Genomic DNA, 12,937 nt, shown 5'->3' with positions numbered 1-12,937 from the left:
GGCACATGCACCCTGCAAGGACTGAAGAAGTGCGTCACCTGGCATTTATCTCGGCCATCATCTCCTCCATCCGTTTGCGCATGTACTCGCGCAGGAAGTCGTCGTCCTCTTCCTGTGGCACTTCCTCTTCCTTCTTTGACTTTGACTTCTCAGCATCAAGCTACATGTGGCAGGGAATAAATGTCACCACAAGCAATGGCCACTGCTCGATACTGTAACAACACCTGCACAGCCTACTTGGAACAGCTATAACAAATTAGACCACGGTATGCAATGACCTGCAATGACATACAATGAAGAAGAATCTCAACATATTAACATTATTGAATTATTAGATATGCAGTGTAATTCATGTTCCACGAGTGCCCATGTTTCCTATACACTGCAAGAATTAAGTACTGAGGTTTAACTCAGCAATACACAATGCTGAGCTAGTCATTCAGCACCTGGCAACACGAAGAGTGCCAATACAAACCTCCATTAGAGAAGACCACTTTGCAAACAACTTTACTAGAAGCAGACCCAGTTAAACTGGAAATACAATATTCATACCAAAAAGGCTCCGAGCAAAATAACAAGACACCTGGTGCAATAACCCAACTCTTGTCTTTAACTAGCAACACCAAATGATACACGGGCAATATGAAGAGTGCTGGCACAAATTTCCAAAAGATAACAGAAGCAAACATCGTTATCAGGGAACACTGAATTTCCAAGTAAATTGCTAATCATTCTTGGTCTAATACACAACTTCTGTTTTAAACTGGCAGCACTAATTGCTGTATGGAAGGCTACTGCTTACCCACACGCTCAGTAATGATTGCAAGTATACGGAAAGGGTTATGCTCTGTGACACCACACATACAGGTACGAGCATCAGTGCAATTTCATTTGAACTGATGCAACTGTTTTATAACTGAACAATTGTCGTTTGCATAATTAGCACGCCAGTTACTTCACCAGGCGACACCAACATTTTGAAATATTTACCTGGCTATTTGGCACAATAAATTTACAGAATGGTAGACTTCAACCTTGTCTGATGGAACAGCACTGAGAAAAATGAGCGGGGTAAGTTGGGACATTTTGTGTGCTGCTCTCTGCAAACTGTGTTCCTAGCTTTTAAATAGTATGTACTTGTTTACAATACAGTTAAACAAGTTGTGTAGCATCTTCTCTTGAACCCCAAGCAGCTGTCCATTGCCTGTCACGATAAGGCAAAAGTCTCACATATCCTCCTCCACAAGCAGCTGTGGGCACTGCATATTCCTGGAGGTCAAGCAGAGGAGCCGTGTTTTAGATCATGCGTCACTTTCAAAGAGCGTTAATGGTGGCATTTTATTTTCGAATTCAATGGTAGAAGCGATTGTTTTTGCAAGCTTCTTATGATGCATCTATTCGTATTTCAAATGTAAAATTGTGCACAGAAGCTCCCTTATGTCTACACAGTCCGAAATTAGGCTTTTCATGGGTTACAAAATTTCATTGCAGTAGGCCTTTAAGGTGATACCCTAAGATATGGTTAACGTATAACTTCACGAGTAAAGGCCAACTGCAATAAAATTTTAGGTCATGTAAATAGCCTAGATTCAATTTTTAGGTGACGTAAATAGCCTACATTCAGATAAAATAAAGATACAGCAGCCTCCTTGTAAAATTTTACGTTTGACAAATGTATGGTAGTTTTACCAAGAAAATTAAGCTAGTAAAAATAGATGTTTTTGACACCAAAACTCCAGAAAATGTCACCATTACCACTCGCCAGAAATGATGCAGAACTCGGAACTCTGAAGACCAGTGCAGTACCTGGGTATGAACTCCCAGATTTCGTGGCGCCCATGGCGTGCCATAAATCTTGGAGGCCATGATTGGCAACTGCATGATACATGTATACGTAGAGCACCATCTGCCTGTGCTACTTAAGGGCTGTTAATAAGGAAGTTAGATAATTACCAGCCTTGCAGCTATGCTAACATTGCCTTTAATAGTTATATACTACTTATTTATGACCCATTCAGCCAAAGTGAAGTTTTGCTGCACTTGGCCTTTAAGTGCAATTTTTGTTTCTCTCTCTCTGTCATTGTCTCTCTTATTCTCATTAACATGTGTCTTGTGCATGCGGTGGTATATTTTCCTTTTATCGCCTAATAAAGGCATGGTATATCTTTATTTGAATATTAAGTCTATGTTGTTTGCCACCCTCTGACAGTGGGCCTTGAAATAATGAATGATAATGAAATTAAACATAAATGAAAAATAATAATGAAATAATATTAATAAAAAGCTGAATTTCTGGGCAATATTGCTCTGTCTCTCATTCAGCCCAACTCTGTTTTCGTGCATGCTGCTCCACAATGCATTCAAGCCGTCTTTGAGCCCAAGCCGTGAGCAGGAGGCACCCACCTCGGAGCGGCAGGTGAGTGACAGCTTCTTGATGAGCTGCAGCCGCTCCCGTTCCTGTTCCTCTCGCCGCTCGTTCTGCAGCTGCTGATAGCGCTGCCAGTCCTTCAGCACACCTTTGGGTCCCGTCTGCACAGTCAAATGGGAACTGTTGGCCTCCCCAACAGGGTTGCCACCACGACAGCTAAAAAAAGTGACGCCAACAAACACAATGCCGCAATGCACCTTCACACTGCTTGGAGTCGGCCCTCCACTGGTTTACTTAGGTATTTGTTTACACTCAACCCCGTATTCAGAAATGCAACCTAAGTTGAAGCCCATGCTTGCCTTATTCTAAGTGACGCCTATCATGAACAAGCCGAAAGAAACGCAGTGAGCATCTTTGGACACATTAACACCAGGCGTCATCTAAATTAAGTCAAGCATGGGCTTCGACTTAAGTAGCATTTCTGAATACGGGGGTCAGAGGAAGAAGTGTTCAGGAGAGGAGGAGGAAGCCCATTCAAAGAGCACCGACACAAAATGTTTGTGTGTATGTCCCCACCCTTTTTTTTCTTGCTTTCTAAGGTATCTGTGGAATCCATAAATTACAACGCGATCGAAGCATCAATTCCTCAACAGTGTCACAAATAATTAATTACAGCGCATCTTATGTGACCCGTTCAAAACATGCATCAAGTGCAATGCAGCTTCAGGTGTACGTAAATAAAGGAGACTTATTCAACTTACTGAAAGTGGAGGTTGGGCCCACATGGTATCACAAACAGCGCAAGAATGCGCCAGTCAACTTGGTGCAGCAGTTGAAAGTCATACAGTGGCCATGTTGCCAAAAGCTGCCAAATTGGCCGTTCCAATCCTTCTTTTCTCTGAGAAACTCATGGGAACTCGCTCTCGCCTCTTGTCCCATTGAGCCTTGAACAAACTGGACCTTTAGCAGCACGGCCATAGTGTACACGTATGTGTCAGTGGTATCTGGTACTACGACACCACCGCATAAAGTTTCAGTGACCTGAATGGTCTCCTTTCTTTTTCCATCTGAAGCTGTGTTGCACTTCGTGTACTTATTGAACTGGCTGCATAAAAAAAGGTAATATAATACACAAAATTTTTCCACCAGCAGTCCTTTAAAAATATATATATGAGCAAATACGTGTGCATAGGCAACGCACTAGGGTTACTTGAATCGAGTGCTAAGGCATTCTTTCAAAACTTCATTTTCATCAAATTGGTGTAAAAAAAGGGTTTTCATAGAGAATGAACACAAAATTTCCCTTTCTCGAATTTCACACCAAGATCTCGGTGTGCTGGTACAAAGGCGATGTTATAGATTCCAAATTGTTTCCACATTTTTAACACCTTGGCACCAGAAACATTTCTCCAAACTTATTAGGCTGAGTTTTTGCTTCCTGCAGTCTATGGGCCTTCACAATATACTTTAGGAATGCCGCCTCCTGCTGCTTTATAGTGTATGCAGTTTGTTTTTGCTTGTCTCTCTTTATTTCTCTCTCTCCCAGTCCACTCTCTTTCTATTTTTATCCCTACTACTCCTTCTCCCAGTGCAGGGGGTAGCCAACCAGAACTACCACTGGTTAACCTCCCTGCCTTTCTATGCATTCTTTCCCTCTCTCTCTCTCTCTCTCTCTCTCTCTCTCTTGCTTCTTTGAGGATTCAATTTAGACTTTTTCTTGCTAATAATAGATTAACTAGACCAGAGTTGACGCTGTCAATTCACAAACTTCACGGCAGTGTCACCCCCCATCATTCATTTTTGTGTACTTTCTGGCTTACCAAGCATCCTATAGTAGTAGGAGTGTGTGTTTTGCTATTGCAGAATTGTAGTTTGAAAATACAGATTAACTAAATACTGCTCTTTAGTGTGGTTTTACAGTGATTCCAGAGGCCAGCTTTGAAAATGTAGACAATGGTTTTGAATGCAACAAAGGGGAAAGGCAGTACCACTTAATGATAGTTCAGGATGAAAGAGCATGAGTACAGCTAACGTGGCTGTTTGGCACTTTCGCTTTGTGTTGGTAGTCCTTACTTGAGGAAATGCATGATGTCTAGAGAAAGAGGTAAGTGCCGAAGAGAAGGTTAAGATAATAAATTTAATGAAATGGGCACGAAGTCAAAAGCCTTGACGATGCAAGGGAAAAGATTGGGTAGATCTAGATATGATTTCATTTGGTTGACACTGGCATTGTGAGAACAGTTCAAAACAATGAAACAAGCAGTGATGTTGAATGGGTTTAATGCTACGAGAGAGCTATTCGTTCTGGCTGCATGCTATTCCTTACTACCTAGGATTATAAAAGAAACTTACTGGACTTACTGTTCTATAATGTGCACTCAAAGCATGGCAGATGAGCTTTTTAGCACCCCACCAACTACATGATCAAGACATGGGGCTCCAGTATCTCAAATATAAAAACAAATTAATTATATATTAACCTACTGTGGTAGCTTAGTGACTATGGCGTAGCACTGCTAAGCCGAGAATGAGGAATCAGCCCCGGTCGCTGCGGCCACATTTCAATGGGAGTGAAATGCAAAAACGCCCGTGTCCCGTGCATTGGAGGCACGTTAAAGACCCCCTGGTGGTCAAAATTAATCCAGAGTCCACCACTACAGCATGCCTCATAATCAAATTTGGCATGTAAAATCAAAATTGGCATGTAAAATCCCAGAATTCATTAAATTATAGATTAAATGAGGCCCATGTGACAAGGGGTGCAATGCTTCATGCTGTATGTTATGTTCAGCAGGCTTCCTTGTTACATCATATAAATCGGAGGTGGCGGCAGTCACATGATATGAAAGTATGCTGTAGCGTAGGTTGGTCAGCCCGGTGCAGTCAGTGCACCGTGACCATTCCGTCAAAAGCTGGGCACTACCACCGCATCAGCCATCGTTTTTTTTTTTTTTTTTTTTGCTCCTTTAACGTGCACTTCCCCACATTCGACAATGATTAAGGTTGGCCTTTCACTGTGACTTCCCTTAACATGGAGTGCCCTCACTTTATCTCCCCTGTTATCTGTCGAGTACACGACACCGTCAGCTCCTGTTATGGTGTGGCCTGCAACCATCACATAGAGGTGACCAACTTACATGTTAGTGGTCTGCGATGTCATGTGACTACCACCAACGATTTCTGTGTGTAGCATGGGAATCCGCTTGACACATTCAACTCTTGATGCTCCTTGACCGTAGACACCCTTGCACCACAGAACTCCACCAATTGTTCAATCACACACCAAGTTAATCAATAAATCCAAAGCCAAACTTCACTTAACATGCGTCCTTAGATAGCCACATTAAGATGTCATATGACAGTGATTTGTCGCATGCTCGAAGAAGCTCCATACCATGGTTACTTAGCACCTCTCTAAAAATACAAATGAAAGCAAGATGAGGAAATCTGTGTCAGTATATGTTTAACCATTTCCAAAATGTTCTGCAGTGCAGAGTAAACGAGATGAAAACTCTCAATCGAAAAGAACTTCCTTGGCAGACATGCAGTTACAGATGATCTCTATACACACTACACAAGCTTCCCCACATCATTTCAACAGCCTTATATAACTTCATGCATGCGGCAGTAACCAGACTCACCTATTGCATTCTCCTTTTCTGAATTGGTGGCCATATCCACACATCTAGCAGACGCACGTAACAGATGTTACAGCATCGGCTTGCTACTCTGCTTAATGAACTTTACAATAAAGGTATTGATGTAACAACGATGACAATACGTAAGCCAAAAGACACATATCTGCAGCTGCTGCCCTGAGGAAGACAAGTCCCCTTGATGGAATGTTGGTGCAGTGCGACAATTCTTGTTCAACTACTGCTGTGTCTACTACTACATGTGTCTTGCTTGGAGGATACATGTCTGTGACCCATACGTTCAATGAATGGGTGGCTTTTCCTCTTGGTGTCCTTACTGCAAAGGTTTGTGCGAAGGCTTCCTTATATGTGTCCTCATGGCACATGTGCAATGGAAATAGAGCTCTTAATATATTGTCACGTTGTACCAACGGTGAAGAACAAAGTAGTGCCAACTGTGAATCACGTAACTAACTCTTTATTGGGTAACCTTGTGCCCAGCAAAATAGGTAACACTGAGGGACAACAATAGTGGTGAGTAAAGTCAGTGACCGACGAAAATCTGATCTGCGGTTCAAACGCATCAGCTTTTATACATGGCTCATCGAAGGTTCCGGCGTAACTGCTGGTACCTGCGTGCCTTCCAGAAAATACTACACACTTTGTGTCGTGTATACAATCAGATTACATGTTTCAGCGACAATAGACACAACAGATAGAATTAACGATAACCTTCGAGTAAGTTCCACATCATGCAGGCGTGTCTTGCTTTGAGCGATAAAAGTTGTTAGCAGGTGAAATGCAGTGCCCAAGAAAAGGATAAATGTGTACATGTTTCAATAGTGCCTTCAGTTGTATTTTTGTTTGCCCACAAGAAAGATGTGCACATTATTTGTACATAGTTGTAATTACGTTTTCTTTATTTTATTGCACCTCTCTCCCTTTACCATTGCACCTTTACACACACAAGTGTCCGTAAACAGTGTGTTGCAGTTGTGTCAAGGGGGAATTCACCTCATCAATCTGACGAATGCAGTAGCTTTTAGTGAATGCTCATTCCTTTCATGGAAAGGAAAATAAAGGAAACTGAAATCTGATGAGGTAACAAGAAAGATGCTCCTTTATATATGGTTTATAGTCTTCTATCACAACAATGTGTGGTAATATGCATTTCAATAGGCATACATGTAGCTACTGTGCTATGGTGTATACCTTTAAAAGAGCACATGTCATGTACATTTGCACTACTAAAGCTATTTCTGACAAGACCTCATGAAAGCAATGTAAAGAAACTATTACTTCAGATTTTTGGAGTCAGCAATGCCATTTCAACACAAACAAACTATAAGCTTCTTTTCATTTGGGGGTTGTCAATTGAATGCGTTTATCGTTCTTTGGTATGCTGCAGGTTTTACTGTGTGTGTGTTTTTTCGATTACCGTCTAACATGTACATATGTGTATTAGCAGGAATTCAGCCCTTTTACGGGTTAATCTCTTGTGTTTTCTTGCTGCCTTTATGTAGTGCTGTGTCTTTGGCTCTATCACCCAAAATCACATGTTTCTGATTAGTTTTAGACAACCTTCCTCGTGGCATAAACAGAAAAAAAGAAATGAACGGCCTCTGTAAGCAAAGACACTAATACAGTGAACATTTTCAATGGTCTTCACATCTTCACTACCAAGAGGTGTTGCTGCACAATGGAAGCCAATAGTTAACATCACTGATGTGATGCGCACAGCGGGCAGTAAGCTACTCGATCCAAACGACATTGTGTTCCCATAAAAGCTGCTGCTCAATGTCACAGCCCCTTGGTCTGACCCTGTGCAAAAATTGCGTAAAGTAAAAGTTCATTTTGAAGTTTGCAAACCTAGATGGTTAGCAAAGAGGCATCAGACTTCTTTTCATAAAGACTGCAATTTAAGACACCTCAGCACTTGCGATTTCTGGAAGGCAGGTTTAACCGGGGTGCAAGACGGTAAGGTGACGCCTACATACTTTGAGCTACTTGTTTTCACTCTGTGGGAAGGGAAAATCATCGTGCACTGGCACTGACATATACGCACTGTACCAAGCCAAGGCAATTGTGTCCTCGTTACAGTATATACAGCTCTCCAACCTCTGAGACCTGTTGAATGCTGTGCTGTTATTAGAAACACGAACAAATGAGAAGGGAAGACATCCATGCATGGACTGGTGGGCAAATAGAATGGACGGATATTATGATGATGTATGTGGTTTGGTGGCACAAGGGCCGACGGATACTGTAAGCACCCTTTTGAAACAAGGTGGTGGCTGATGCCATCGAGGCCATTATTTTCAGATTACTGCTGCATTTATTAACGACTCTTAATATCCATAGATTATTGTCAAAAATAAATTTATTGCTCAAAAAGGTACTGCCTTTTCATTGTGTGTATTTAAACCTTTACACCACCAATACTCTGACTGTGATCTACTATTTTTCACTGCACATTCATTAAGCTTTAAACTATTATTCTTACAGACCAAGGCCTTGGACAGGGCTATTACACGCTCATCTATCTACAGATGGATACTGCAACGTACTAATAAAACATGCTCAATGGCTTCTGTACTATTCAGGCACATTATACGTGTACTGACACAATGTTCAGAGACATAGTGCACAGCCATTTTAATTACTGTAAAGCTTTTATGTTTCGATTTGATTCTTCGCCGTTTGATATATTTCCATCACTGGCCTGTCCATCATGCCTATCTCTAACGTTTCATTTAACCGCCCCCTCCCTACTGCTGCCCAAGCTCTTAATGCTACATTTACTGGTCAGTTTCCTGCTTCTTTTTCTCCACTACGAGTCGATGGATTTTTATACACAGTAGATACCTAAGTAACCCCCAGCCACCAATCTATGTTCTTTCATATGGCTCAGTTGTTTCTCAAAGCTTTTTTTTTTCAGTGAGCCTCCCCTATTTCAAGGGTTCCCATCTCATGTCTCCCTGTACAGCCTCTGTATTAGTTTTTCTGTGCACATCTAAGGCTAGCCTTCCCACAGCCTTTCGATTAACCAGTAGTCACGACAGCACTTTGGATTTTAAATATAATACTGAGTTTTCATGCATAAGTCCACGAATCACAACTCCTTTCCACACACCTGATACCTGTTGTGCTCCCATAGCGCTCTATATTTCATTATAGCTGTGTTCCTCTTGGCTTCCACTTTGAGTATTTGCTCCTGTCTTACTCTAAAGTGTTTGTAACTTCAGCCCTCAGTATTTCGTTTCCCTGTAACGTGGTCGTCTCATCACAGGCCATCATTAGATACCATGAGGTCCGATTTCCTTCCATTGTCGCACTCCTACCGGCAAATGTTTGCTAGGAACTGAATAAAAAATTCAATTAAATTCTAGGGTTTTACATGCATGTTAAAGAACTCCAGGTCATCCAAAATTAGAAGCTGAATATCTTTTTGACTATCCATAAACAAAACAATGTCATCAGTAGAAATTGAATGTTTAGGCACTAAAGAATGCTGTTTTAGGCACCTATAATGAGCGCTAAAGCTGCCACTTAAGGCACCAAATACTGTCCTTTAGGTACGTATAGGCTCAATAAATAAGAACTTCTATCTGAGATACGAGATGTGACATCAGAAAAATTTGCTATAAGAACTGTGCATCTGGGGATAAATTCTGGTTTCTTAATTAAGGAACACATCCCACTAAACCCTTCTTTTGAGAAATTCACTTCATTTTCCCAATAAAATGGAATGAGAAAAATTGTGTAGGTTACAAGATTTACCTAAAATTTAGGGTGACTGGATACCAAGAAAACGGTTGCGAAGAGAGTGACGAGCAAGCACCATCTCAAGATTTTCGGGTTTCATGTGGTGCTTCCAGAAAAGGAATGCTCAACCTCCACCAAAGTTAGGAGCACATATTTCTACTTCGTAACCTTCGATGATCCAATGCCCTCAGGAATTAAACAATATTCGCTGGTCAAAACCTTCGACAGTTCTTTCAGTGTGTGTCTGAGATAGATTGTACACTGCAACTAACTCTATCAGCAACAGGTTCATTGGGAATGGCGGCTTGAATGTCCAAAATAAGCCCTACACTCCGGGTCACAGTTGCTCCCCGCGTTCGGGTTTCTTGATGATGTCAGGTAAAAACATGAAGTGACCACATAAGTACGCTAGGTCACCTTCAAGTGCATTGCCACATAGCGCAGTTTCATTCCTGACAGTGATGCTCTCATCTGCCACAAAGCTGTTAACAACAGCCTTTTTGCCAGCAAAGTGATTCTGGTAATATTCGGCTGCCTTTAGCCAAGTTACTCAGAGGGTGATAACATTATGAACAACATAAAGGTAAGCCAAAAGATGGAAATGGGCATTTTTCAGGCTTTGAAAATCCAGTATGGGCACCAACATCGATAGAGGCATTTATAAGCACCATAAGAGTGCTACTAAAATGTTTCTAGACCTACAGTTTGCCTTAATGCATTAAATAGGCACAATTATTACATGGGGGGAAAATAGGCATCTTGCCTAAAGTTACAATCTCTTAGTCATAAGCGCACATCAAAGCCGGTAGATCCCAACCGTCTTGACATGACAGTGTTGTGCACCATACACTTTGCCGCAAAATATATGGCACACACAATTATTCCTCGTGGTGGTAACCGCTTCGAAACGAGCTTGTAGCAAGTCAAAAAGAAATCTAATGGCAATATATATTACAAAATTAAAAATTTGACCCATAGTGGCTCCTAGAAACAATAATGCGACTGCAATCCTGCAGATACTGCTAAAAGCAGTCAACTAATATGCTTTAATAAGTATATTTACGCAAAACACGGGATCCAGAACGATCGCAACCGTTTCAATCCGTTCCAACTAAGGAGACCTACTGTTCGGGGAACTGAGTGAAAAATCATAAAAGCGTCGACTCCATACAACCTACGAAAGGCCAAGGCGAAGAGCAACTACCTAAAGGTACTAGTGCCTGCTTGATTACACTGGCTGTTGTGTTTTGACAGCCGTACCATTGTGCGTGCGCGGACGGCGGAGAGTTTACACGCTTCAGCTGACTGCCGCCAACCCGCTTTTCGAACAAAACAAAAACACAGAAAAGTAACGAGCGCCTTGACGTGAATCCGTGCCGTGTACGTTCGACTCGGCGCGTTCGCGCGGCACTCACGTTGACAGAGCATCCTTCGCGCTGCTTGAACTCGGGCGGCGGCGGCGGTGCCTTTTCCGCGGCGGGCACGTGCGTCGGGGAGCCGTCGTTCTCCGCCGGCTCCTCTTCGTCTTCGCTGCTGCTGCTGCAGTAGTACTGGAGCTTCTCGCCCAAGATGCGGTCCTCTAGGGTCGCCATCGGTGCGCAGCCGACAATCGCGACACAGAACTCAAACGCGCCGTCCGAGGAGCCGTTGCCCTGTACAGCTTCGCCGTTCCCAATTCCGTTAGCGACGAGATCAGCAGAGGCAGCGGGGGAAGCCACACGACGCGCTGCACCATTCGAACGCACGCTTGCCTGTCGCGCTCACCGTAGCAGCACCGGTTGCCCGCGGCGGCGCGCGCAAGCAGCGCGCAAACAGGGATCACGGGATATCCGATCTGAACGGCGTTTCCGGCTCGGTCGACGGTTATTTTCCGCTCATATTTCGCTCGGGAGCTGCATGGGCTGCATTTCGTGGCAGTGGGATATTATTTAGAAGTACGCCTAGAAGCGAGTGCTAAACATAGAGCAGCAGTATTCAAGAAGCGGTGACGCCATCTGTGCGAGGAAAACGAAAGGCGTATTGTTCCACGGCGAAGGGGAACCGCGGGAACGACGAAATCGTGGAATGTGGAGCGGTATCGCCGCGTGGGCGCACGCACTAGGGAAGACAAAACAATTTCCTTAACTGAGGCCATGACTGAAGCGGTCATTCTATTCTTGTCTGCACCAATCCGGCTTTGCGACGCACCGCGGACGGCGCGTACTTCAGTTTCCTCTCGGTAGAGCGCACAAGTACTACACCTACCGCGAAATCCATCCTCTGTGTAAAATTTGAGCGCGAACAAACCACCGGTTGAGCGAGAATATCAAATTGCAATCTCACTTAGTATGGCCCCCTATCAATGCCTTGCTTATGATCTACCCAAGATATGTACACACAGCAATATGTGGATGAGTAGGTTTGTACATTTTGTGTTGGCAGCAATCAGCGTGCAGACTTCTATAGCGCTGCGAAATTGCCTTGGGAAAGTAAAAGGTAGCAGATATACAATTTTCTTTCACTGTCTCCTTGAATACACCACAGTTTGGCCACTTCCATCTATGCCAAGATACTGTGCAGTCACAAGAGCTGCCACTAATTGTGACGCAGGTTCTTGCACTTCATCTTGCTGTGCTGCTCATGAGCTGGCGATCATCATCATCAGCTTATACCTATTGCAGGACGAAAGCTTCTTGAAGTGATCTCCATTACCCTCACCTTGCATCAGCTCATTTCGTCTTATGCATGCTAATTCCTTAATTTTGTTGCACCACTTCCACCATCCTTGACAGGTACTTCCCTTGGCACCCATTCTGTAAATCAAATAGGCCAGCAGTAATCTGCCCTGTGCATTACATGGCCTGCCCAGCTCCATTATCCCTTCTTATTCTCAAATAGAATATACCCCCGTTTGCTCTCTAATCCACGCCACTGTCCTCCTGTCTTAAGATCGCACCTAAGGTTTTTCATTCCATCGTCTGTTGCAAGGTCCTCAACTTTTTCTCACGCTTTTCCAAATTAACGTCCAAGTTTATGCCTCATATATGTTAGCGCCTGTATAATGCAATGATTTTACACTTTTCTTTTCAAGAACAGCAGTAATTAAGCTGCCAGTCATAATTTAGTAGTGCCTACCACATTCGATCCAACCCATTTTTATTCTTCATTAAATTTTCTTCTTCCTTCAGGG

The 12,937-nt window shown here is 43.0% G+C and overlaps 1 protein-coding gene across 2 annotated transcripts in view; it reads right to left on the bottom strand.

Annotated features, from left to right (window-relative positions):
• Nucleotides 1-11,715, bottom strand: part of LOC142579921 (phosducin-like protein) — a 37,020-nt gene extending 25,305 nt beyond the window's left edge. For both annotated transcript variants that reach the window (XR_012827502.1, XM_075690594.1), the window contains exons 1-3: nucleotides 11,184-11,715; nucleotides 2,404-2,529; nucleotides 39-160 (exon numbers count right to left, since the gene is read on the bottom strand). Coding sequence is in view for 1 of the 2 variants with exons in the window: in XM_075690594.1 (XP_075546709.1) it covers nucleotides 39-160; nucleotides 2,404-2,529; nucleotides 11,184-11,360 (425 nt within the window). In the remaining variant the exon portion in view is untranslated. The remainder of the gene's footprint in view (nucleotides 1-38; nucleotides 161-2,403; nucleotides 2,530-11,183) is intronic.
• Between the last annotated feature and the right edge of the window lie 1,222 nt (nucleotides 11,716-12,937).

The sequence above is a fragment of the Dermacentor variabilis genome, chromosome 4 (assembly GCF_050947875.1).
Source record: "Dermacentor variabilis isolate Ectoservices chromosome 4, ASM5094787v1, whole genome shotgun sequence".
Taxonomy (NCBI): Eukaryota; Metazoa; Arthropoda; class Arachnida; order Ixodida; family Ixodidae; genus Dermacentor; species Dermacentor variabilis.
This window is presented reverse-complemented; position numbering and strand designations above follow the sequence as displayed.